Raw genomic sequence first — 23,821 nt, 5'->3', positions numbered from 1 at the left:
GCCAAAATTGTCGCTAAACTGTTCAATATCTGTGTGTGTGTGTGCTTTTTTTGATGTTGTGTGTGTTTGTTTTTTGTTCGCAGGCGCTTAATGGCTTCTTGATGATTTTGACGTGTGAAGGGGAAGTTTTCTTCGCGACGCACAGTATAGAAAGTTACCTAGGCTTCCATCAAGTAAGTTTTTCCTTTTGTATTTCATTTAGTTTTTAAATTAATGCGCTAAACTGGACGCGTTAACCTTATATTGGGGTGTATGTCGTAAATTTGAGGCTTTGTATTTTCAATTACATATATTCGCTGTTTTCAAATTTAATTTTTTTGAATTGAAATTAAAGTAAACAAAAATGTTGTACGCAGATGAAGAATTTATATATGAAATTGAATGCCATTTTCAAACAAATTACATTTAAAAATTCATTTTGGTTAAAAACATCTATTTTTTTAATGATTTTTACATCTTTCATGGATCACTGTATGCAAAGTTTGAGAACCTTTTTAAAAAATGGGGCTGATCTAGAATCTATAGATTTTTTCTAATTCTAAGAATATTTTATTGTAATATATTATTTTTTGATTAATTTTGCGTTATATGGTTTATTTATATTAATATTAAAGTCATAATTATTTTGTTTTTTATGATCAACAAATGTCTTTTCAGTGTAGGTTATCTTTGTTTCGCATAAAAGCCTACAAATATATTTAAAAATATGAAGTATGTATGTATGTATGTATCTATATATGAGAAATATTTATTAATTTAAATGGAATCTCTCATGTAAGTACCTACTAGTACAGTAGGGCCGGATTTAGATGTGGTGAGGCCCTAAATTATTTTATTTTATGTGAGGCCCCCCAAAATTAAAACGAGATATATCCAAAATAGAAATGAAATGATAAATGATAATAAGTTTTTCGTGATTAGTTCAAAATTATGAAAATGAATTTGTTGGGTTTTGGTACTAAAGATAACATACATATACATACATACATGATACTTGAAATCCTCGTAAACTTCATACAGATAAAATCGAAAATTTTAAAGAATGCATTTCCTATGGTTGAATTTGATTTGTAAAATGTTGAGTTTGGAGTGTTATAAAATTAGAATAATTCTTTTTAACATATAAACCGTTATATTTACATAAAAATGTTTTTGGAATTGAAAAAGTCCAATTTTCAATTCCAAAAACACTATTTCTGTTGGACTTAATCCACAAATTATTATCACTTGTTTTAATTCGAAATGTTCAAAATCTAGGAAAAGCAGAATAAACGTATTACAAGCAAACGCAAATATTGTATTTATATTTAATGTTTTGCGAGATATTTCTCGAAATAAAAGGGGACTTTCACCACACCACTTTCAATTATAATGGATCATATATTTTTAAACAATTCCCACGTAAATCCAGTCAATTCGCAAATGAAGATACTAAAAAGTTTCATTAAAATTTAAAAATGGCTCATTTAAAAGGGAAGTATTTAAAAGGGAAATCCTGTAGACAGCACATTATAACGTTGCTATGATTCATGTTTCCGCTCATTTTTAAGATATTGAAACTCAGGATACGCATAGAGGACACATAGAGGATGAGAAAACTTATGCCTAATAGTTCGTGTATGAACAAACTAGTATGTTCTTGAACGATCTAAATGTACACTTGGATTGTAACATGTATAATATACTCATTTTTCACCAATAGTATTTGTATTTATAAGTGAAATTTAGTACATCTCACATATTATATTATATTACATACATACATCTTTCTTTTTGCAGATGGTTGTAATTTTGCTAAGACTTAAAATCATTGTGGCTTTCTTCTAAGATATTAAAATCATCACTAAACAAAAGTTTCAATCGTATTTTAGCTTTAAATTAAATTTCGGCCACTAGCAACCAACGTAAAGGTGTCAGGTGGTCTTTGAAGCAAACCGCTCGACCGTGAATACGAATCCCAGTGAATAAATCTATACCGGTCATCGATTCCCCGCTGAATGACTAAATCATCCCGCGATACGCACCGGGCTATCCGACCTTCTCCTTTTGTATCTCATTTACATACGAGATGCGTTCTTATTCATTCATTTGTTTATTTATCGTTCGCAAGTATGTAAGTGTGCATTATTATTAGTACGGGTCATTAGGGGTCGATTGCGAGTGACCCCACACCCTTCGTTACGCACCGGAGAGTCTCACTCTCCCCCTTCTGGACGACTTCCGATCTGGAAAATGCAAAGTACCAACAAACCACTAATGCACAACTCTAATGTAAAATGTCAACAGACAAGTACCCGGCGTTTGGCCATTGATTGTACGTTTAAACAAAACGCACGTTTACGCTCGTCAAATATTTACGAAAGAATCGATCCGTAGGTGATGACAGTAAAGCGATAAACATGAATTTTCAAAATTCATATTGTTTGAGGACTTCAATATGCATTCATTCTTGCCATCTTTCATGCATTGTCCATTCAATGTCAAGTGTACATATATACATACATATATTGAATCCTCTTCAGCAACATCTTAGTATTATTAAGGAACATTCGATAACTATTTTTTGTACTTCAGCAGCACTGTCAACATTTAATGTTAGTCGTGATCAATAAAAACTTATATAAAGTAGGGATTTCTCATTATATTATTCAGAAGTACAGTGAATCAAAAAAAAATTACTATGAGTCATCATCAACCAGCAGCATGGTTCGGTAGTTGCTTTACCTTATTTATGCTAAGCACCGAGAGGTTGCCGAATTTGATCCCCTGATCCAAATTCGATTGAAGAAATAATTTATTCTGAGTATAATCTTAAATGCTGCTGATTTTACTCCAAATCGATTGTTTTATTATGTGATCAATGGTTACATATTAGCCAGCAGCATAGCTTGATGGTTGTGCTAATGATAACCACCGAGAGGTTGCTGGGTTCGATCCCGTGGGTTGAACTCAATTGAAAATAATCTATTCCGAGTATTATCTGTAGTGCTGCTGGTCAGAATTTTGTAACTCCAAATCGATCGTTTTCTATCAGAGTTTGCCAATTTATCTGGTTTCATTGTTGAAACGGTTCCTCCATCAAATTGGCCAAAAACCATCTTATCCACTATGTCATCATTATTTGAATATGATATATGTACAATAAAACCTATTTACAGGTTTAAATCATAGATGTGATTCATCGATTTATGTAATAAAAAAGGCTTGTAATTGGCCAGGTAGGCTCATTGGGGTTTACCTGCTAGTTCTTTTTGGTATACATAATATGTATGTAAAAAATAAAAAATTAAATCAGAAAGGACATTGATTCCATTAATAAATAATAGACTTCTCGTGATCACTGTATCCAAACTATTATCGATAATTGAAACAAACAATCGATAAATACTGACAGATCCAGAAGCAGGCTTATCTAAGCTGTCAAAGTAATTATGTTTCAACGGTTTTAAGCTATTCGTCATTAATTTAATCCCTTCGTATTCAAAGCACACCTTTCATGACGTGTTGGTCACCCTTGTGCTGTGGTATTTTTACTTAAAGCAGCTGTATTGTATGTATTGTACATGGCATGCAAAATTCGTTTTACACATTTTAATTTTAGTTTTGTTAAAATTAAAGTCTTTATAAGCGGGCTTAGAATCGCTAATTGTTAAGTCGCAAAGTAGAACTATGCGGCATGAAAGAGTTAGTTAGAATCGCGTGCCAAAACAAAACCTTATATAGCAAACAGTTAACACGTGACCGCTTAATCGAAAGCGAGCTTTAATCATTCATCGTCAATTCCCTCTTGTCAATCTTTTGTGAAGTAAAGCGTTTCGGCCTTGTTTCCCCTTTTCTTATCGGCGAAAATCTGTCACACTTATTTCCAGGCGTCACATCGCATAATGTACGCAGCGTGACTTCGGCTCACATATTTATGACCCAAAACTAAAATTAGTTTTTGTTTTTTTAACGTTTCAGTCTGATATTGTGCATCAGTCGGTGTACGAGCTGGTGCACTCTGAGGATAGAGAAGAACTTCAGCGGCAGTTGATGTGGAACTCTTTCCTTCCTGCAGACAGACAAGCTGCATCTTTAGCAGAAGCACTTCGTCCAGATTGTTGCCAACTTTTAGAGAGATCGTTTACCGTTCGCTTCCGATGTTTATTAGATAACACTTCCGGTTTTCTGGTAAGTTGTTCTTGTTTTGATTGTTTTTGAAATGTTACCATTTTGAAATGTGTATTAATAAATGCTATGTTGATTTGCAGAGATTGGACATTCGAGGGAGAGTGAAAGTGCTCCATGGCCAAAATAGAAAAACGGAAGAACCACCCTTAGCCCTATTTGCAATATGCACTCCGTTCGGTCCACCTTCACTCTTAGAAATACCTCAAAAAGAAGTAATGTTCAAAAGTAAACATAAGTTAGATCTCGCTTTGGTTTCCATGGATCAAAGGTTTGCGTTTATTTATTTATTTATAGTAGTTTTGGACCATTGTGGCTTTACAGGAAGAACCTAATGCGCCACAATGGCTATATGTATATTCGTTTAGTCGAATAGTTTGTTTGTTTTGGAACTTTGTGATTGATGTTTTGTTAAAATTTTAGGGGAAAGTTGTTATTGGGCTATTCCGATTCTGAATTAGCCAACATGGGTGGTTATGATTTGGTACATTATGAAGATTTGTCATACGTCGCTAGCGCTCATCAAGAATGTAAGTTCATTTTTTTTATGCTTACGATAAATATGTATTAATAACTCGATCGCAAAATGTTGACTGGGGCTTGGTCTTAAATGAAAACATGTTAAATTGGACTCAAATGCAATTATTTTTGTGAATTACAGATGCTTTAAAACTTTCATGCTTTTTTCAGTATTAAAGACTGGTGCTTCCGGAATGATCGCCTACCGCTTCCAGACCAAAGAGGGTCAATGGCAATGGTTGCAAACTTCTTCCAGATTGGTGTACAAAAATTCCAAACCCGACTTTGTCATAAGCACGCATAGACCTCTAATGTAAGTAAAACGAAACTCAACAAAAACATAAAGTTAAAGAGCTGAAATTAATTTTGCCCCTAATACAATTTTCAGGGAAGAAGAGGGTCGTGACTTATTAGGCAAACGAACGATGGACTTCAAAGTGAGCTATTTAGACGCCGGTCTAACAAACTCGTACTTTACCGACGCCGATCAGCTCGTGGGTAGTGGTTCGCCGAGCGGGGGGAGTGCCACAGGGACCTCTCCAGGTCCGCAACGCGTCAACAGGCGATACAAAACGCAACTTAGGGATTTTTTGTCGACGTGCAGAACGAAACGCAAGCTGACACAAGCACCGGCGCCGGCGCCTCCACCCTTGGGTGTCCCTACAGACTACATGTGTCCAGATTCGAGCAGCGTAGCGGCAGTAGCAGCGGCCTACTCAAACCTCAACACCATGTACCCAACACCTTACGCCACACCGGCAGTACCCACGGCTACGGACAACGGTCTGGCGTATATGGGACACTCGGCGAACTTCCAACACTCGCTCTATCCACCTGCTTCGATAGACAATAGATTTTTAGCTACGGATAATCTGTTCCATCAGTATCGGCCGTTGGGGACGTACTATCCCGAGTACCACACGGCGACAGCTTCACCTTACGTTTCTAATGGATTTTTGGAGATGTCGCCGAGAGGGACGACTTGCACCCTTCCTACGTACGATACGGGAGGTGCTACTCCTCACCACGGCTATCCGATAGCCGGCAAGTCTTCTGTGATGCAGATGGACGATAAGATCTATTCGTGCCAGCAGATAATGGATCCGTCGTCGCCTGGGAAGTACCAGTCGTACGTGGACGCTAGTCGAGGGTATGCAGTGGCGAATGTGGCCGTGACGTCTCCGTACTCCGTGAGTCCTGGGGTGGCGCATCCGGCGCAAGCGATGACACCCAACTCACAAATGGGGGACATGGGGCACAAGATGGCGGCTGGGAAGGTGTCGAACAAGCAGTCGCCCCACCAGCCGGACGGGGGCGCGATGTCTTCGTCCAACTCGGAGGGGCAATCGCCGGTGAATATGAACGGCATGGTAACGCCGAAGATGGAGGAGTTGAAGGGGGAGGGGCTGGCGGGGGGCAGCCCGCAGCAGTTTGGCGAGACGCCGCGGCAGACGGTGCTGATGTGGGGCGCGCGGTCGCCGGGGGCGGCGGACCCGGAGCGTGCCCCCACCTGCCGCTGGGGAGGGTCTCCGCCCGCGCCCAGCCCGCGCCCCATGCACGCGCTCCCCCCCCAGCCAGAGGTATGGCCCCCAACGCACCACCACCAGTATTACCACCCCTACCACACTGCCTCCCAGTGAGTCACTACACACTATTGTTTTCGTTTCATTTTTGTATTGTTTACTTCAGCGTTTCCCAAACCGTTTTTTTTTCAACTAATTCGATCAGAAAGTGAGAAGGGGGGGGGGGGAGAAGGAATTGATTCAGTGACTCCTACAGGAACTGAAACGATAGGGCGCAACTGGGTCTACGTTTGAAGGTGAAACCTGACTAAGGGCGATAACACACAGCGATGAATGTGGCACATGGTTGTTTTTTAGATAGTACGTGCGAAAAAAATGTGGCGTGTCTTGCACAGATTCATGGCACGCCCAACACGCACCGTCCCAAAATTACCCCCTGGAGTGTTTTCGGCAAAATTGTATCCTTGTGTAATATAATATTTATCCTTGCTTGACAGTGATCTAAATATAAAAAAAATATAGGAGAACTTGTCGACGTTCCACGTGCCACGTTCCTTGCGGTGTGTTTTCGCTCTAAAGCGCATCCTAAAAATATCCGGATCTATAAAAAAATAATGACTATTCCTAATGGATGGTCTAATTTATTCAGAATTTGCTATTTACGCTGTGAGAAAAGTATCCTTGATGGTGGTCAGATTTCGCCTTGAAACTGGGCAAAGATTGCAAAACATTTCAATTGTAGCTATCTTTAAATCGTGACTCACCCAAATAACAAAAATTGAAGCAGTCAAGTTCAAAAGCTGATAAAAATTACATATTTTTTAAATTTTTTACGCTTCTTCTTCGAATTAAATTGGTGAGCAGATTCAAAACTAGATTATGAAAACATGATCAGTGATCGATTGAGTTTTTTTCTACGTACATACGTGGAGAAAGTAGAAATTAAATTAACAGTTTTCTACCAATATAGTAAAGAAATGTATTTTTATCAGATTTTTTAGAACTAGATTCATCAAATGTTTATTTTCGGTGTTTGTGATTTTTTTTCAAATTTACTATCGAATTTATAAATAGATCAGTCTTAAGTTTTTAGAACCGAAATGCATATAAAATAAAAATAATGTCGTTTGATTAATTACAGCAAAAATAGTTTAATAATCAGTTCTGTTCGGTTTATTTTTATTCTCCCAATCAAAATTAGCATATTATCATAGTCAATTCATGATCCACCGAGTTAATATCAATTCGATAAAATTTAAATAGTAATTCGATTTGTTGCGAATTCATTGAATTATTGAACTATGTATAATATATGGCAGTTACAGTTATTAGTGTTCATTTTTAATATACTATTAGTATATGTATGTTTTAGAGCGCTCTTAATGATTTTGTCCTGCGGATCGACTAAGTTTCGTAGTGTACAGTTTGGGAAACGCTGGTTTAGTCTTATGTCATTTATCGTTTTTGTCTTTACGATCGTCGAAATTATGTAGCGTTCAAAGTTCGTATGGTGCATGTCGACGTTATTATTATTCTAATAAAACTGAATAGACAATAAACGAATAAACATTTGCGGTGGATGGGAGGGGGAGCAGCCGGCAGATAGTCGTTATCGTCGTTTAATGTGATCAAAATTAAAAATTATACATTTCAAAAAGATTTTTAAGAAAGGAAAACAACAAAGAAATAAAAAGTGCTGTCCTCCGCTGCTTCGAAAGATCATTTGTTTTTTAAGAATAAAATTATCAAGAAAGGGTTTCATTTGATTTATAAATCGATTATTTTAATTCACTTGCATGTCATTAATTCAATTTTATTTATTTTTATAATAAATAGTTTGCAATTTCACTAAGTATCCAATTGATTATTCCTAAAAATAAAACACAATTTTTATTGGTTCAATTTAAGCATGCTTTTTTCCTATTGCTCGGTTGCTTTATATTCTCATCGCTGTTTTTGCACTTTTTTAATACAAAAAATCAAATAATCCGTTACTTCTTAAATTTATTATGCGATTTATAATATTTCATTTCTGAAATGTCTACTTTATATTTTCAAATTAATATAATACATTACACGGCTTAATTAAATAGATTAAAATGTATGTATAATGTACGCAGGAATCCAAAAATGAAATTTTTTTTCATTATGAATTTATAAGCATATTATAAAGAGAATTTTAGAATCTATAATAGAATATATGTTTACATAAGTAATTATATTATATCATAATCAGTCATTTGCCTTACAGTTCCTCGAGCAACGGAGGCTCCCACACACAGATCGGCCGGACCGGAGTCCTTTGCTGTCCATCTCTGAGGTGACCAACACGCTACTCAATCAATAGCAATGCGTTCATTAGTGAAGGTATATTTAAATTTAGTGCTGGGTTTATGTGGAGGATAGACAAAGAGATTTGAAAGCGTTATTCTTTTGGTGTTGTGCTGACGTCAATGTGACAATGCAAACTCGCTTCTTCTTTCTATTCATTTATACATATAAACATAATATATACAATTATTCTTTCAAATTTTTAAACGACGTAAAATTTTCTCATTTTTTTAGAGCTGGTGATGCAGAACTAGAAGTACTCAGATGATGGATTTATTGCATATTTGTATATAGGAGCAACTCGTCTAGGAAAAATATTATTTATATTTCTTACTATGCTAAGCTTAATATGGACAAGTTATATATACATACATATATATTAAAGTAATCAAATTGAGTTACAAATATTTTCTAAAAAAAGAAACTATTTTAAGTGTAAGAAACCATTGTAAAATAAAAATAGGAATATTTTATGAAATAATAATATTTACATATCGTAAAGAGAGATGTGCATAATTCATCGAAAATAGAAAAGTAATATATTCAAATATATGCATATATACATATATACATATATAAATATATAAATATAATAAGTTAAGTAATTAAATTCTAGATGAACTGTTTTATATAATTATTTAATTGTATAAAATTCGAATTTCTTAGATTTAATATACAAGCAATCAAATTTACTATTTATGAGTGCATTAAAATAATAAAATAGATTTTTATAAATTCAATTTGGTATACATATAATATGTACGATCATAATATATAATTTCAATAAGAAAATTGTATGTACATATTCTTCCTATCGTATTATAAACCAGCACAACAATTTATACAATACGTCTAAAAGATAAAAAAAAACTTTCACATTTTCTTTTTATATACAAATTGATGTAAAAATACATTAAAAAAGATTGTAATATTTTTAGTATAAATTGTCGATCACTATAGATACTATATAAGGTAATTTGTTGAAGATTAAATTTTCTTATATTGCATTTGACATTAATAAAATTTATTCGCAGAACTAAGTTTAAAAAAATATATGTTCCTTTATAAGTCAATCCAAATATATTGTTATTATTTCAATTATTTATTGCAAGTGTAATATTGATTATTTAAATCTTATTAAGTCTCAATAATTTATGTTTAATATCTAAACTGAAACTTTAATAATATAGATATTTGAAGTAAAAATATTACTTATAGACTTCTATTGCAGTAAATATTTTCTTTGATTGGAAGAATTAACCAAAGAAATAAATTTCATAATTTTATTAAGAATTTATGAATCGAAAAGTTTACAAATATAATCTTGGTGAAGATGAGTAATACATTTCACAAGAAAAACTAATGATAATTTTTTTGATAAAACATTTATTCAGTCGAAAGAGCGCTAAGCACTATTTTTACTTTATCTTCAATTTTTCTCTTTCTCATCTATAAGTAAGAATTATTGCATATTTAAAAAAAGGAATTTCAAAACGGCATGTGTTCAATAAATGCTTTTAAATGAAAATTACAAAACTTTTTGCATAATAGTGGATGTAAATATGTACATTATACCTTTCCAAGAGACAAATATGAAGTCGTGAATTAATGTATATTTTTCAATTTATTTTTATTTTTTTCTTATTTTTCTGTGATATACGTTTTTTGTACCTACATATGTAAAGTATAAATATGTAATGATTCAACTTTTTTATTCATACGACGTGTGATATAAATTTTTGATTTACATTAAAAAGAAAAGGTACTCACCATTTTTGCATAATTTATCGATTTTCTGTTTACAATAAATCGTTGCAAAATAAATATAAAATGTAATCTAAATATGGAAAAATGAGGGTGTGATGCCAATTTAATTGATTATTCAATTTTTTCTTTTATAAAAATCTTGATATTCTATCCTTTAAATAAAATAAATAAAATTCTAGTCGAAAATGTATTAGTTTGTTTTATATTTATAAACGACATATAAAATATATTATTTAGTATTCTTTTTCAAATTATTTGTATGATAAAATATTGTAATTATTTGAATTTGTCAATGGAAAATTACTGCTGTTTTTGCTTAATTATGATGATCTGAATAGCATCAAATATTAATAAACATAATATTCCACATTTATTTATTTTATTATCCTACACATTATGATCATTTTGAAAACCCTAATCACAATAATAAAACTAATAAATGCTTTGTAAAAAGAACATTCCACAACATAATCATTCCAAATCTCTATTTTATTTATTTCATTTGAAATTAATGGCGAATTTTTGGATCTCTTCTTTTAAGATTCCAATATACATAAATACATGAATGTATGTAATTAAATTTATTCTGTGCTGCTTAATATTATATACAAAGAAATTTCTGGTTTATAGAAGTTTTTATTGGAATTTTATAAGAAGATTGTTTATTGGAATCTAAAGGAAAATGTAAGTATGGTTAAGTTATATGTACATAATACATAACTATGACATATGAATTATGTAAAGCGTGGCAAATAATATTTGAAAAATTTAACAGTTAATTTAATTTAATACAAAATAATACAATCAGACGATTTATATCACACATTATTAATATGTTATTTCCAAAAATGATGTATGGATATTTAAATACACTTTCCTCGTTTGAAAGTGTCTTGTGTGTAATTGTCTGGTTACCCAAAAATGTCATAAGCATTACGATATCGTATGTATTGCGATTGATTCAAATAGAATATGTGAATACATAATTGTATAAAAATTTAGTAGTGCTGTCTTCTAAAAAAAATTTCACAAATTTTATTATACAGATTTAAAATGCAAAAGAAACAATAAACATACATATGTATATACATACACTGAATCTAAATTAGTGATCAATGATTGTTAAAATTTTATTCATGCATTGGGTAGGTACATTGATGGAGATTTTTTGGAGACTAAGAGCGCCCAAAAGTCAATAAAACCTCTATAACAGAACATCTGGAAGCCAAAATGTCCATCATACTAACAATAACTATCATACTAACGAGAACTCGAGTGCTAAATGTTCCGTATTCGCGATTTTCATGGCAAAAATTGTCTTTTGGGTGATCGCAATGTACATAATAATCCAATTACCACTCATACATCACTTTGAATTATGAAAATAGTGATGAGTGCAGGCTACCAGACAAATATGTATGTAGGTATATTCTTAATGTAGACACTCTTAATGTTATACTTACACAATCTTAATGTATTAACATATGTATGTACATATCGTCAGTCCGGAAGAAAAACGTCACAAGTCAAAAAGTGTCTTTTTTCAGTAGACACGATTGAAGTTTGAACGTGGTGAATACTACCCTGCAAGTGAAAAACGACACTATTGCCCTGTGTCAACCGTAACTTGAACTAGACAAATGACATTTTTCTAGCAAAAAGAATGATTTTTTTCTGAGTGTATACAATCGATAACTCAAAATATGTATGTTGGTATATTCACAAATAAAAATCCAAAATATAAAATAATTATTTTTATTGAAATTTAAATATTTTCATAATCTCTCTATATATTATATTAATACTCCAGAAATATACTAAAATTAAATCAATGGAAAAAATTACATTTTTTAAATTTGTGATTGAGAGAAAATGTCGGAGCCCGGATCGTTTTTATTTTTATTAATGACTCCACATTTCTGATTTTTATTAATGACTCCACATATCTTTTAATTGATAATACCAACAAAAGTTTTTTTAATATTTTTTAAATCTGATAATTAATTTCTGTGTACGTAGTAAATTGTAATATTTTCTTTGTGTTCCCCCAGAGCTAAGTCTTAACGTTCATATGTTAGATTTGGGTCTACCTTACGGGCCCGAAAGTGAAACGCCCGAAAACGCAAATATTGGAAGGCAAAGATCGAAAGATCTTAAGTCGAAAGATAAAAAAAGGGTCTCTCCCCCCGTTGTACATACTCACTTAATTTGCGTGAGCAGGATACAACAGGAACAAGAGGAACAGGCATTTCCTCCCGTATTCTGCACGCGCACATTAAACAAGGCTGTATGACAAAAAGAGATATAATTTCACCGCATGCCACTCATATATATTATATATATGTACATAGTACCATGCACCCTTTTTTTTTGATCTTTCGACTTAAGATCTTTCGATTTTCGATCTTTGCGTTTTCGGGCGTTTCACTTTCGGTCCTGTGAGGGAGACCGGTTAGATTTATAATACAGAATTCAGCCCTCTTTTTTATTATAAATTTGGAAATCAACTTTGCGAAGGAAATCATTCAAATCAAATACAGATGATTTCATTGATTTGACAAAGATAATCCAATTTATCAGTTTATATGCATGCATATTTACCCATGACTCATCCTTTCACGTACTCTTTTCCAATGACGAATTGACATTTAGAGTTTGACGTATAGAAGGTACGGTAGATGAAACGGTGTAGTTTGGCGACGAGCGGTGTCAGCTGTCAAGTGTGAGAGTGCGAGCGGGGCGGGCGCTCCAGCCGCAGCCCCGCGCCCCCGACCATCCCCAAACCCCTCATTCCGAATCTGGCTTTCCTCAAAATGGATTCCAAGACCAACATCTACTCTCTCTGGATCCAGTACACCACTCAGGTACACCTTCACTACTCATCCGTTGACTCATTGTTTTGGTTATGTACTTCGTTCATAAATATAAACATACATATATGCAGGCCGTGAAACTTCGTTACTTTTTGTGATGATATGTTCCCGATAATTTGTTTTAGTTGTTGTTTTGTCTGTTTAGAACGAGGCGACTTACTTCTGGCAGTTTGTGTCGGGCTTTGTTGACATTTGGGAGAAACAGTGCGGTGTGGATTTTGATGATGTTCCGCTGTGGTCGGAAGTACAGCCGGACAGTGTGCCTATTTTGGCAAAATTACCAGATGAATTGCTAGCGGCGATAGGAAAGTTTCTATACATTTCCAATGAGAAAGTTGAAAAGGTATATTTTCATTGTTCTGTAACACATACATACCTATCTGAACAATATTTTCATGAATATTGTTAACAAATGTTATGCCTTTTGTATTTAACAACAAATGACTCGCATAATAAGTGTTTGTCAAAATATTTATCATATGGTTTGGACGCTTTATGCAGAGCCATGTTCTTGTATGCCTTATTCAGAACTGTTAAGTACGTATTATATATAGTATATAATTACAGCGTTTGATTTATAACTCAGTATAGTATATTATTAGATTTATAACAAAGTTTTATTGTCCGTGAATATTTTTGATTAATGAATAAGATTTAGCTGAAGTGCATAAAAAACCAATATTTTATATGTGAATCTACTTATGTAGGATATAGTCTATGTATTTATCCAATTGGAAATATACATTTGTTAGAATTTTATATATATAAACGTATGTATAAACTTTATATGTATGTATACATACAATAATTGAAAAAAAAAACATGAAATTTTTTTAAAGTAATCGATTGAAAAAAATCTTAGCAGTAATTTTACACATCAATTCAGTCGCCTATAATTTGATTACGTTGTTTTTTCCTTAGTTTAAACTCTTTTAGATTTCATTGTGTAGTTTTCCTTATAGATAATGATTTGATAGAATATTTTTTCTGTTGGTGACGTAGAACGTTGTATAATTGTTTATGTAGCATCCTTTGTTTGTTATCTCTTGTCAAAATAAAAAAAAAATCATTAACATTTCTTTTATGTGTCGTTTTAGGAATCTGGATTGGGAGTCCAAGATTTGGAGGAGATTCGTCTACTATTCCGATGTTTATTCATAATATGTAGAAATTTCGACAACATTCCTCTTATAGCTTCTTGTGATTATGTCAATTTATCCGAACCGATGGCTGCATGTTGCATAAAAAGGGTATGTATATCCTCACTACCTATTCTTATATATTTCATTATTTCAATTGAACGTTTATGACTAATTTCAGCTTTTGAGTTCATCCGACGTGTTGAAGGGTGATCTAGATATAATGCAGTCAATTATATCATCGTTTTGTCATTTCTTGGAAGGGATGTATGACCCGTATCTAACATGGAGGAACCATTTGTTGGATCGAAACGCTGATTTTTCCAAATTATTGTTTAAACCATCGCTATTGCATGTCGAAGTTATTCCGTTTATATATGGTGAGATTTTATTTTTAAATCGAATCGATATGATTGTAAATGTTATGTTAATTTTATGTCGATTTTTTTTGTAGATTGTTTTCAGACCGATGATATCTTTAAGTATCCTCCTGTATGTATCGAACTTTTGAATGTTTTGGGTGCGACCATATCTGGAGCCCAGGTATAAAACGATTTTGTTACATTATCTCCACACACATGGGTACATTTGCTTTATCATCACATATTTGCAAATTTGTACAAAGTATATGAATTTAATCAGTTTTTCTTTTCTGTTTTTGTGAAGTATAAAACATCGAAGGTGTCTGGCTATGCTTGATTTACCTGATAATTCATTTAATCATCGATAAAGATAATGCAGTTGCACATACTAAAAATATTAACTCGTAGTACTACAAATGAAATTTTTTTTTCTGATTTAAAAATATGTATTTTATGCAATTTTTTTAGTATTTTTAGATCTAACATTGTTTATTAACATGTATTAAATAACCAGCTTGATTACCCGTTTAGTATTTTTAAAATATTATAGTTTTTAACAATCTTACTCTACTAATTGATGGTGATATGGGCTGTTATTTCAGAGTATGTTGTCTAAGACAAATAATAGTGTTATTGATGCGAATTTAGCAGGTGATTCTAGCCATGGGAATGGGGTGAGTGTGTGGTTAAATTTTGTTAGAGCCAGTGTGTATTATTTGCTTTACTAACTTATTTTATATTATGTACTAACACATATGTATGCATATTTACTAACAGGAGATTGCTTGTATTGTTTAGAAAAGATTATAACAGCATTGAAAGTGTGCATGCAAAGACGACGCTGAAAATAGTTATCTGATGATTTGTAATGCATTCGAGTAATCGTGTCTCGCCGGCTTAGAGTTAATATTTTGTGTATATTGCAATGTTATTGAACATACCTGTATATTGCTGTGTATTCATTCGTTCATTACTTTTGTTTTGATTTTTTTCACGGCATTCATTATGACTTAAATGTACTTTTTACGACTAATATCAGCACTGGAATCATCATTTAATATATATATGCGTATGTATCATATCATTTGTGTGTACTTTGTACATATGTAGAACATGTTATTAAATTTGTGTGGAATAGTACTGAGGTGAGCAATCTATGTAATCTATAAATTTTTCACCTTAATTGTTTAACTATGATAAACATGTATGTAATACATGCTTTCTTTTTAGAAACTTTAAATTATGAAAATAAATCTAGACATACTTTTAAAAAAGTCTCTAAAATGTATTTATATTTTTCACAACTGCTCAATTTATTTCAGTTTTCATGAAATATGGCACTACTAAACAATAGTTGCCTATCGCTGGACTAGTAGATGCATCTCGGTACGGTTACACACAATACGTCATTATACTAATAAATATCCCCATAACAATCAATATGCGCAAATGAATAATATATTACACTCAAACATAAATTAACCTAACCTACATATAACAACAAACTTCATAGAAATACATTGATCTGTATGGTGGTATCTATTATTTATATATCTGTACTTTTTCATATGTGTGTTTATCATTTGTGCATGTACATATTATATGTATATGATGTATTTTATTTTAAACGAGCCTAATTTGTTCCTATATATTTTTCTTTGTCTATCTGTTCAATGTATCAGCATTCCTTAATTTCTTATGTATCTTTTTCAATAATATATTTATTGCATGATAATTTTTTATAATCAGTTGAATGGTATACTATAAATATATTCTCTTAAAACAGAAAAAAATGCAATATTTTAGACTGTAATAGAAACATTTGTTTTTTTTTTGTGTTAGCATTTTAATGTTTTTTTTTTTTTTGTATAACTTTCTAGTTAATAATATGTTTTAATTAATTTTTTTTTCAATCATTTTAGCATAATGCTCTACGTGCGGTGTGTCCAGCTACGGTAGCTCTAATCATAAGAATAATATCAAACGTTAGGGTAGATAAAAACGTTAGAACTATCGCTTTAAGTTGTTTCACCGTAATGGTACAAGTTTTACATAAATCCACTCCGGAGCAGGTTTGTTAATTTATACTTCCCTTTAAGTTGATTTTTTATCAATTTTTCAAATAATATTTTGTATCATTTTGTATTCCAGCGCCAAATAGAATTGTCTCTCATTTTAGAGATGTATACAGACAGCATAAAAAAAATAATTTCTGGAAGCTTAGGCAAAAGTGATACTAGTAATAAGTTAGTCGACAATAGTGGAAATGTTCCAAATAGTATTAACGAAGATACATATTTTATTAGTGAGACCTTAGATAGGACTGATGAATCGAACGTCGATGAGAGCAAAGCATTCAATGAAGAGTTGTCATACATGTTGTGTTCTGCCTTAATTACTATTAGGAAATTATTAGACGATTTTGAATCAAGTAGGACAACAATATGTCAATTAATGGTGGATTTGAACTACATTAACATATTGATCTCAATTCCTGATAGCGCTGCTGTAAGCGAATCAAATACATATATAATTACTAATACATATTTGGAATATATTTGAATGGTGATATTTTTATTTCTATGTTGCAGACGTTAGTTGTAGATAAGCAAACTTTAGGAGTAGAATGTGTAAAGACATTAACAAGGTTATTGTCGATTTCGAGAACACTAAGGAAGAAATTATCTATTAAGTGTGATTACAATACTATAATTACCAAGTGGATAAATCTCGGCGATACGTCAAGGGAGCTTTTACAAGAGTTCGTATACATGGCTATGGATGGTGATAGAAATAACGACAGTCAAATACCTTTATGCAATGCGGAAGTTGTTATAACTCTTCTGCAGCACATACACTTGATGCAAGAAGACTATCAATCTTGGCTTTCCCAACAGATATCTTGGTTATGTACGAAAAATTTAAGAAGGTGTGTGTTTTAAGATAGCGTTAATTGTATTATTTATTAGTGCAGATTATTAATTTGATGCTATTTTCAGCAAATGGTTGGCTTGTCAAAAAGGTACCATATCAGCGATATGTGAAGTTTTTACAAATCATAATCAGACAGTTAATAAATCCATGATAACGTTGATAAATTTATTGGATAATTTGGCTTGCATATCAATATCCTCTCAAGAGCTTAAGAAAGTATGCATTTTTATATATTTTTAGAGTAACATATGTATAATTGAATGTAAATTTTATTAACTTGTTTCAATAATTCGCAGATATTTTTTATACTGCGACCTGAGAATGATTTCTCGCACAAAACTCCTCTTTTGCACACGCTCTGTAATGTTACAAGAAATAGCGATAACATTTGTAAAACTTATCTAGACATCCAAAGCGAGACTGATGGTATAAATGTGCCAAATATAAGCAAGTGGAATAACACCTCTTACGGTTTCACATTCCATTGTTGGTTACGTCTTGACAAATTGCAAGAATCGCACGAGGCGTACGGAAAACAACGCCAACTTCTCAAGTATGTATCTGTTATACAATTTCTTCCTTAAATATTTAATATAAGTAAAATCTAATACTAAAATCATGTTACAGTCTGCTCACTCAAACATGCCAAGGCTTGGAAGTGTTCATAGACACTGCTGGAGTTTTATTCATAAATATTTTGAAGAAAAATTCCGTACAGACTGCATCCGTCTCAGCAGCCAATTTGAACGATAATAAATGGCATTGTATATCCGTGTGTTTATTATTCGCCAGGCGGGCTTTGAATTATGATCAAATCAGCGTGTTCATCGATGGCACTCAAAGACTGGCTATCAGCATGAAATTTCAGGGATTTGGAGATGTGAGTCGATTTAGATAATAAATTTTTACTATTTTTTTCTTTTACTAAGTTTGATTCGAAAAATTTAATAGGCTTTCATACATTGTCACATTGGAGCACCTATAGCGAAAGAAACAAAGTTGAATAGTAAAAAGCAGGAGACTGAAAAGGAATCCTTTCATGGCACATTAGTGAAGTCTATCTTTAATAATCAATTTTTACCATCATTAGTATTGCAGGTAAGATAATTAGTATGTTATTTAAAGATTTAATGTTCCATATAGCATGAATATATTCAAATATGTATATGTATTTGTTTTTAGGCTCCATCTTATTTATCATTCGGTACTTCATCGTCAAAATCAGGCCAAACAAACTCAACTAGGACATCACAGGAATCATCGAGCCAATCTCCCCTCCACGGACACATAGCTCATGTCTCTCTTTTCAATGATATTCTAACTCTAAATGCTGCGAAATGGTTGTATGATGCTGGTCCAGAGTGCCATAAAATGCTCTGTTCTGAAGACGGAACTGATAATCAAGAAATGTATAGTCGTTTGCTGTTTTGCTTCAGTGCCGTAGCAACTTGGGAAAAAACTTGTTGGAACTTAGGATCATCTCCAGTTTACAACGGAACTACTGCAGCACTTCGAGTGCATACAACTGGAGTTAAGGTTTGATTTTGTTCTTAAATATAAATCTATTTTTTTAGGTTATGGAATTAATATTGTATTAATTTTATAGGAAATTATTAATGCCATTGCAAATGTGTATATATTATTTCCGCTCTTGGAAGATTTGAGTGTTACATCAGATACTGAATTCGATCTGGATGTATTTTTTGCATCATCTAGTCCGTTGAATGAACAGTTAAACGACTGGGAGGTTTTGCCTTCGATGACTTTTATGGGTATCTTAAATTCGTATATATTTAAAAAAAAAAAAAGATTGTTCGCCAGATATTAATCATAATTGTTTTATTTTAAGAATGGAAGCTAGATCAAAATCCCGTATCGTTGTTTTTGAATTTATTGAAAAATAATATTAACGGAAGCGTTTTAAATCAAGAAGAACTTGTAAAATACGATGGACTTGGGATTGTTGGCTTATTATTACATCAGGTATTGTTAATATTTTCACTCATTATGCTATTACGATTTTACAGTTTGTTACAATACGTCATACATTTTCAATGTATATAAAGAAATATGAGAAACAAAACAAAGTAAAATAATCTGATACTAATTTTATTATAATAATGTATTCCATTTGTTGAATTGCAGTGTAAAGCGCCGTTGATTGACGTCAACGTCTTAATGGCTACTCAACTCTTCATTGAAACAATTCGCGCATTACCGCATGATAAATTGTTGAAATCTATGTATCAAAACGTTCTATTTGACTTCAAAATATGGTCTCGAGGATCGTTTCCCATACGAATAGGACACGTACAATATTTGTCAAATTTAATAAAGTATGATAGGAATTACTTCAGGAAGAATTTCGGCGTTCAGTTTATGTTGGATGTGATCAGAACGTTTTATTCGACAAATGAAATTTTGAGTGAAGACGATGCGAAAGCGATTCGCTTGGCACTTTTAGGCATAATCAAGTATTTAATCAGCAAAGATTTCAACATTAAAGAGCTGTTAGCGATTCTGGGATTTTTGACGTCTGTTAAAGAGGAGTTTTTAATCGTGGAAACGATGGAAATGTTGATAACCCAAATGGAGACGAGAAATTGTAAAGATCAGATATTTTTGTTGCTTCATGAACAATACACTGGGGAAATTCTTTATGTTCTTTTGTTGAACCTGAAGCTTAGTGATGAATTTAAAATTGTTTTGACCAAAGTTGGTATTTGATAATCTTTCATATGAAAGCTTTAGTAAAAATATATTAATTTAAATTTAATTTTAGTTGATCTTAACGATCGTTCAAACTGAGCGCGTTCACTTGAGGAATAAATCGACTATGTTAATGCAAGAAGGAAATACAACAATGTTTCCGGGACTTATCGGATTTATGGATATGAAAGAATTTAGCGCCGATCTTGCTTCGAATTTATTCGATATAATGTGCACAGGAGGTAGTTTATATTCAATAGATATTCATTCAATTTGTATAAAAAGAGAAAACAATAAACAACGCTTATTTCAGAGACTAAGGGTGGTTATGCTGGTATTTTAACTCTCATTAATTTATTGTCTTTCGAGAGCATCGATGTTAAATTGAAATTGGCAAAAAAACTATTAGCTGCAACTTTCATCAATTTAAATGCACCATTTATTATTGCAAAGCAGGTAATATTGCATTTTTATATAAGATCGTTGTGTTTATAGGTTGTGATTGTAATTATAATTTCATTTTAGATTGGTTGGCAAGATTGTATTGCTAGGCTGTTGGTCAAAAGATGCATCAGCGAATCGTCGATAATTGAAGAAGCTATAGATCTTATGACCTTCGATGAAGAAGCGCTAAAATTAGAAAGCGATACTATATCATTCCACTCCACTCATTTACCATCATTGAGTGAAGCTGCTAATGTCATCGAATATGAAATTAAAGGTTTTATAAAAACAAATCACAGCTTTTTATTTTATGATTATGTTATTTGCATTTTTTTTCTTTATAGAAATCGCCGGTTCGGTATCCGGAGCAGTTGCTGACAATTTGCAATATGCTGCTGACAATCTTAGTACTGCGGTAGGATCAGTTTTTGCAGTCATCAAACAAAAAACTGTAGATATACAAGACAGTCTCGGTGAACTTGGTCATATCAGTAGATCGCATTTACCTGTATGTTTCATTTGAAATTTATATTTGTAATAATTATTCTTTATTCATTTATTTAATTCTTTTAAATGTTTCAGTCGTTTAACGAATCAGATTCTGTGGAATACAATGCAGATAATGATTCCGCTATCATATCAAACCGTTCCATTTCTGTAACGAGTGCCGATGAAGATACCACTTCTGGCGCATTTTTCGACGACAAGTCTCAAAAGAAAGTATGTGTCAAAAATATATTCTGCAATCAAATATGTTGTCGTATTAGTGATATATTAATTTTTGTTTATTTTTGCAGTCCGTCAAATCTTCGCTGCCGCACGATTTAGATCTAGATGAGAAGCATATCGATAATGAAGAAAATCTTTGCTATTTAGTTGCCCATATTTTATTTACAATACTTTGGCGAGGAGTGGACGGCACTTCTAAAGAATCATGGAAGGTAAAATTTGAATATTTTTTATACATACATACTATTAAATATATTTTTAGTAGCTTTTTACATTTTTACGTGATGTATTTTAGGAACGCGGACAAGTAATGGCTTGTATTAATTTATTAGCCCTAAATAATGAACTATATTGCAGTCATTTGCAATTGAGGTATGTATTATTTTATACAGGAATTTGTAGATACGCTAAGACATCACCTATGTATGATATTTATTATTATTTTAAGGTTGCGTCTCCTTGAAATGGGTGTTCAAGCTGCTCTAGTCGATTTGAAAGATGCAGGATCTTCTACGACTGGTCCAAAATCAAACGTTCTTCATCTGATGCGTCTCATTTATGATTTGATCGTCCTAGATCCGAACAAGGACGATACGAAAAAGTGTTCTTCTAAGTTGTTAGACGGTGTCCTGGCACTTTTAGGTAAAGATATTATGATAAACATTTTGTTTAACCCTTTGAATGCTGACCAACGCCGATCAGTGTTTTGCCAACAAGTCCATGGGCCTGAAAAATGTCGATAGGCGTTGTATTTTGAGCATGCATAAAGTAAACAAGAATACTACCCGCTAAGCCTTTCCAGGTAGCATTGAAAAAAAAAATGAATTGAACATGGGTCGTTTAATCCGTGACATTCATTTGTCAACGTTTATTAAGACTAGCTTACACCGGATTTTCTGATGGAAATCCCTAACTGCTGGGTATTTTAGATTGTGGCTTGGCATTTAGATTGTGAACGTTACATTTTAACAACTAGTTTTGGAAAAATACATTCATTAATAGAATTCTTTTGTTTATTTTATATTGTTGCAAGATATATTATATTAGAGAGTCTAAACCAGAGAAATGTAATATTAATAGAAGTGGCTTTAGGTGTTCTTTTGTTGTCAAGTGTCATTCTGCCCACGGACAGATCTAAATAATTTTAGCATCAGTCGTATTTGACGCTTGGTGCTCGACATATGTCTGATAAAAACTTCTCTGTTTGTTTATATTACTCGCAAGATGGGCAAGCATCGGTAAAAATTGCATAATACATTTAAAAACACACAATAAACAACATGGGATACATTTTTATAGGTAAATTGATCCGATTTTATTCCGTGCGATGTAGCGTATTTATAGAGACGTACCGCGTAAAATTGGCAACAATTATTTATTTGTAAGGACCCCTCTATTCTTATTACATCTCTCTGGTCTAAACACACCTTTACAAAACTCGAAATCCTCGGCGGTAGTTATCTAGGGTTTTTTTGGATTAGCTACAATTTTTATACCTCCTTTCTATTGGATTTCTAAATAATTCTAGTTGGAAATGTTGGCGAAATTTTCAACGTGGCGGGTTTTCAATAGAAAAGACGTCAGCACTCAAAGGGTTAATACATGTACATAATAGAATATAAAATTTTACGTTTATTCTTTTTTATTTAGATACAATGAAAGTATTCAATGATGATAACAGAGATCCTATCAGTCAAGAGTTAGCTCGTTTAGGTCTGGGTATCCTTGTTGCTTGCGCTACTGGAAACGGAGGTGGTGGAATCGTACGGGTATCATTGGCCGCTCCGGCTTGTGCATTGTTGAATTCTCTTCTGCATGCTGGTGGTCCGCCAATTTCAGGAGATGCTGACACTGAAGCTGCTTATCTAATATGTGCTATCAGTACAGCAATGAAAGTTTCCGTTGAAGGTATTTATTTATTTCCAGAATAATTTGTTAGAATAATGTTTTTTTTTTTAGATAATTTTTGTACAAATATTATTATTTCAGGTGGTAATCGTGATCAATATTCCTTTTTAATCCCCGTCATGAAAGCACTGTTGGAGAAAACGTGCGAGTCTATGAACCTGTCTAAATATTTACCTGATCTGCCGAGCCTCAATAAGGGTCCGTCATTCTTCGACGATTTCGAAGTTTACATTCAGGGCGAACGCTGGGCTCAATTTATAGAGTATAAGGTAAGAATAAACTTTGTGTTCTATGGTTTTCGATTGTTTATTTTATAAATATAATTTAAATGCAATTAATACTAACTATGTATGTACTACTATTTATCTATTGCACTTGACAGTCTTATAAAATACCATATATAATATAAAAATAAT

General features: G+C 32.6%; 2 protein-coding genes across 2 annotated transcripts in view; both read left to right on the top strand.

Moving 5' to 3' along the window:
• Positions 1–6,326, top strand: part of LOC143914060 (uncharacterized) — an 82,690-nt gene extending 76,364 nt beyond the window's left edge. The window contains exons 4-9 of the mRNA XM_077434151.1: positions 84–173; positions 3,961–4,170; positions 4,251–4,438; positions 4,591–4,697; positions 4,858–4,999; positions 5,075–6,326. Coding sequence (XP_077290277.1) covers positions 84–173; positions 3,961–4,170; positions 4,251–4,438; positions 4,591–4,697; positions 4,858–4,999; positions 5,075–6,326 — 1,989 coding nt within the window. The remainder of the gene's footprint in view (positions 1–83; positions 174–3,960; positions 4,171–4,250; positions 4,439–4,590; positions 4,698–4,857; positions 5,000–5,074) is intronic.
• Positions 6,327–12,939: 6,613 nt separating this feature from the next.
• The window catches only part of LOC143914307 (neurobeachin-like protein 1), a 54,736-nt gene continuing 43,854 nt past the window's right edge, over positions 12,940–23,821 (top strand). The window contains exons 1-26 of the mRNA XM_077434483.1: positions 12,940–13,171; positions 13,326–13,523; positions 14,278–14,430; positions 14,501–14,699; positions 14,774–14,862; positions 16,604–16,753; positions 16,833–17,189; positions 17,273–17,610; positions 17,681–17,831; positions 17,912–18,168; positions 18,243–18,495; positions 18,567–18,713; positions 18,798–19,151; positions 19,222–19,387; positions 19,465–19,598; positions 19,761–20,330; positions 20,398–20,566; positions 20,638–20,780; positions 20,850–21,045; positions 21,113–21,276; positions 21,351–21,488; positions 21,566–21,709; positions 21,793–21,869; positions 21,946–22,139; positions 23,148–23,405; positions 23,487–23,674. Coding sequence (XP_077290609.1) covers positions 13,121–13,171; positions 13,326–13,523; positions 14,278–14,430; positions 14,501–14,699; positions 14,774–14,862; positions 16,604–16,753; positions 16,833–17,189; positions 17,273–17,610; positions 17,681–17,831; positions 17,912–18,168; positions 18,243–18,495; positions 18,567–18,713; positions 18,798–19,151; positions 19,222–19,387; positions 19,465–19,598; positions 19,761–20,330; positions 20,398–20,566; positions 20,638–20,780; positions 20,850–21,045; positions 21,113–21,276; positions 21,351–21,488; positions 21,566–21,709; positions 21,793–21,869; positions 21,946–22,139; positions 23,148–23,405; positions 23,487–23,674 — 5,238 coding nt within the window. The 5' untranslated portion in view covers positions 12,940–13,120. The remainder of the gene's footprint in view (positions 13,172–13,325; positions 13,524–14,277; positions 14,431–14,500; positions 14,700–14,773; positions 14,863–16,603; positions 16,754–16,832; positions 17,190–17,272; positions 17,611–17,680; positions 17,832–17,911; positions 18,169–18,242; positions 18,496–18,566; positions 18,714–18,797; positions 19,152–19,221; positions 19,388–19,464; positions 19,599–19,760; positions 20,331–20,397; positions 20,567–20,637; positions 20,781–20,849; positions 21,046–21,112; positions 21,277–21,350; positions 21,489–21,565; positions 21,710–21,792; positions 21,870–21,945; positions 22,140–23,147; positions 23,406–23,486; positions 23,675–23,821) is intronic.

This window comes from Arctopsyche grandis, chromosome 7 (genome assembly GCF_051622035.1).
Source record: "Arctopsyche grandis isolate Sample6627 chromosome 7, ASM5162203v2, whole genome shotgun sequence".
Lineage (NCBI taxonomy): Eukaryota > Metazoa > Arthropoda > Insecta > Trichoptera > Hydropsychidae > Arctopsyche > Arctopsyche grandis.
Note: the sequence above shows the minus strand (reverse complement) of the source record. Positions and strands in the feature narration are given on the sequence as shown.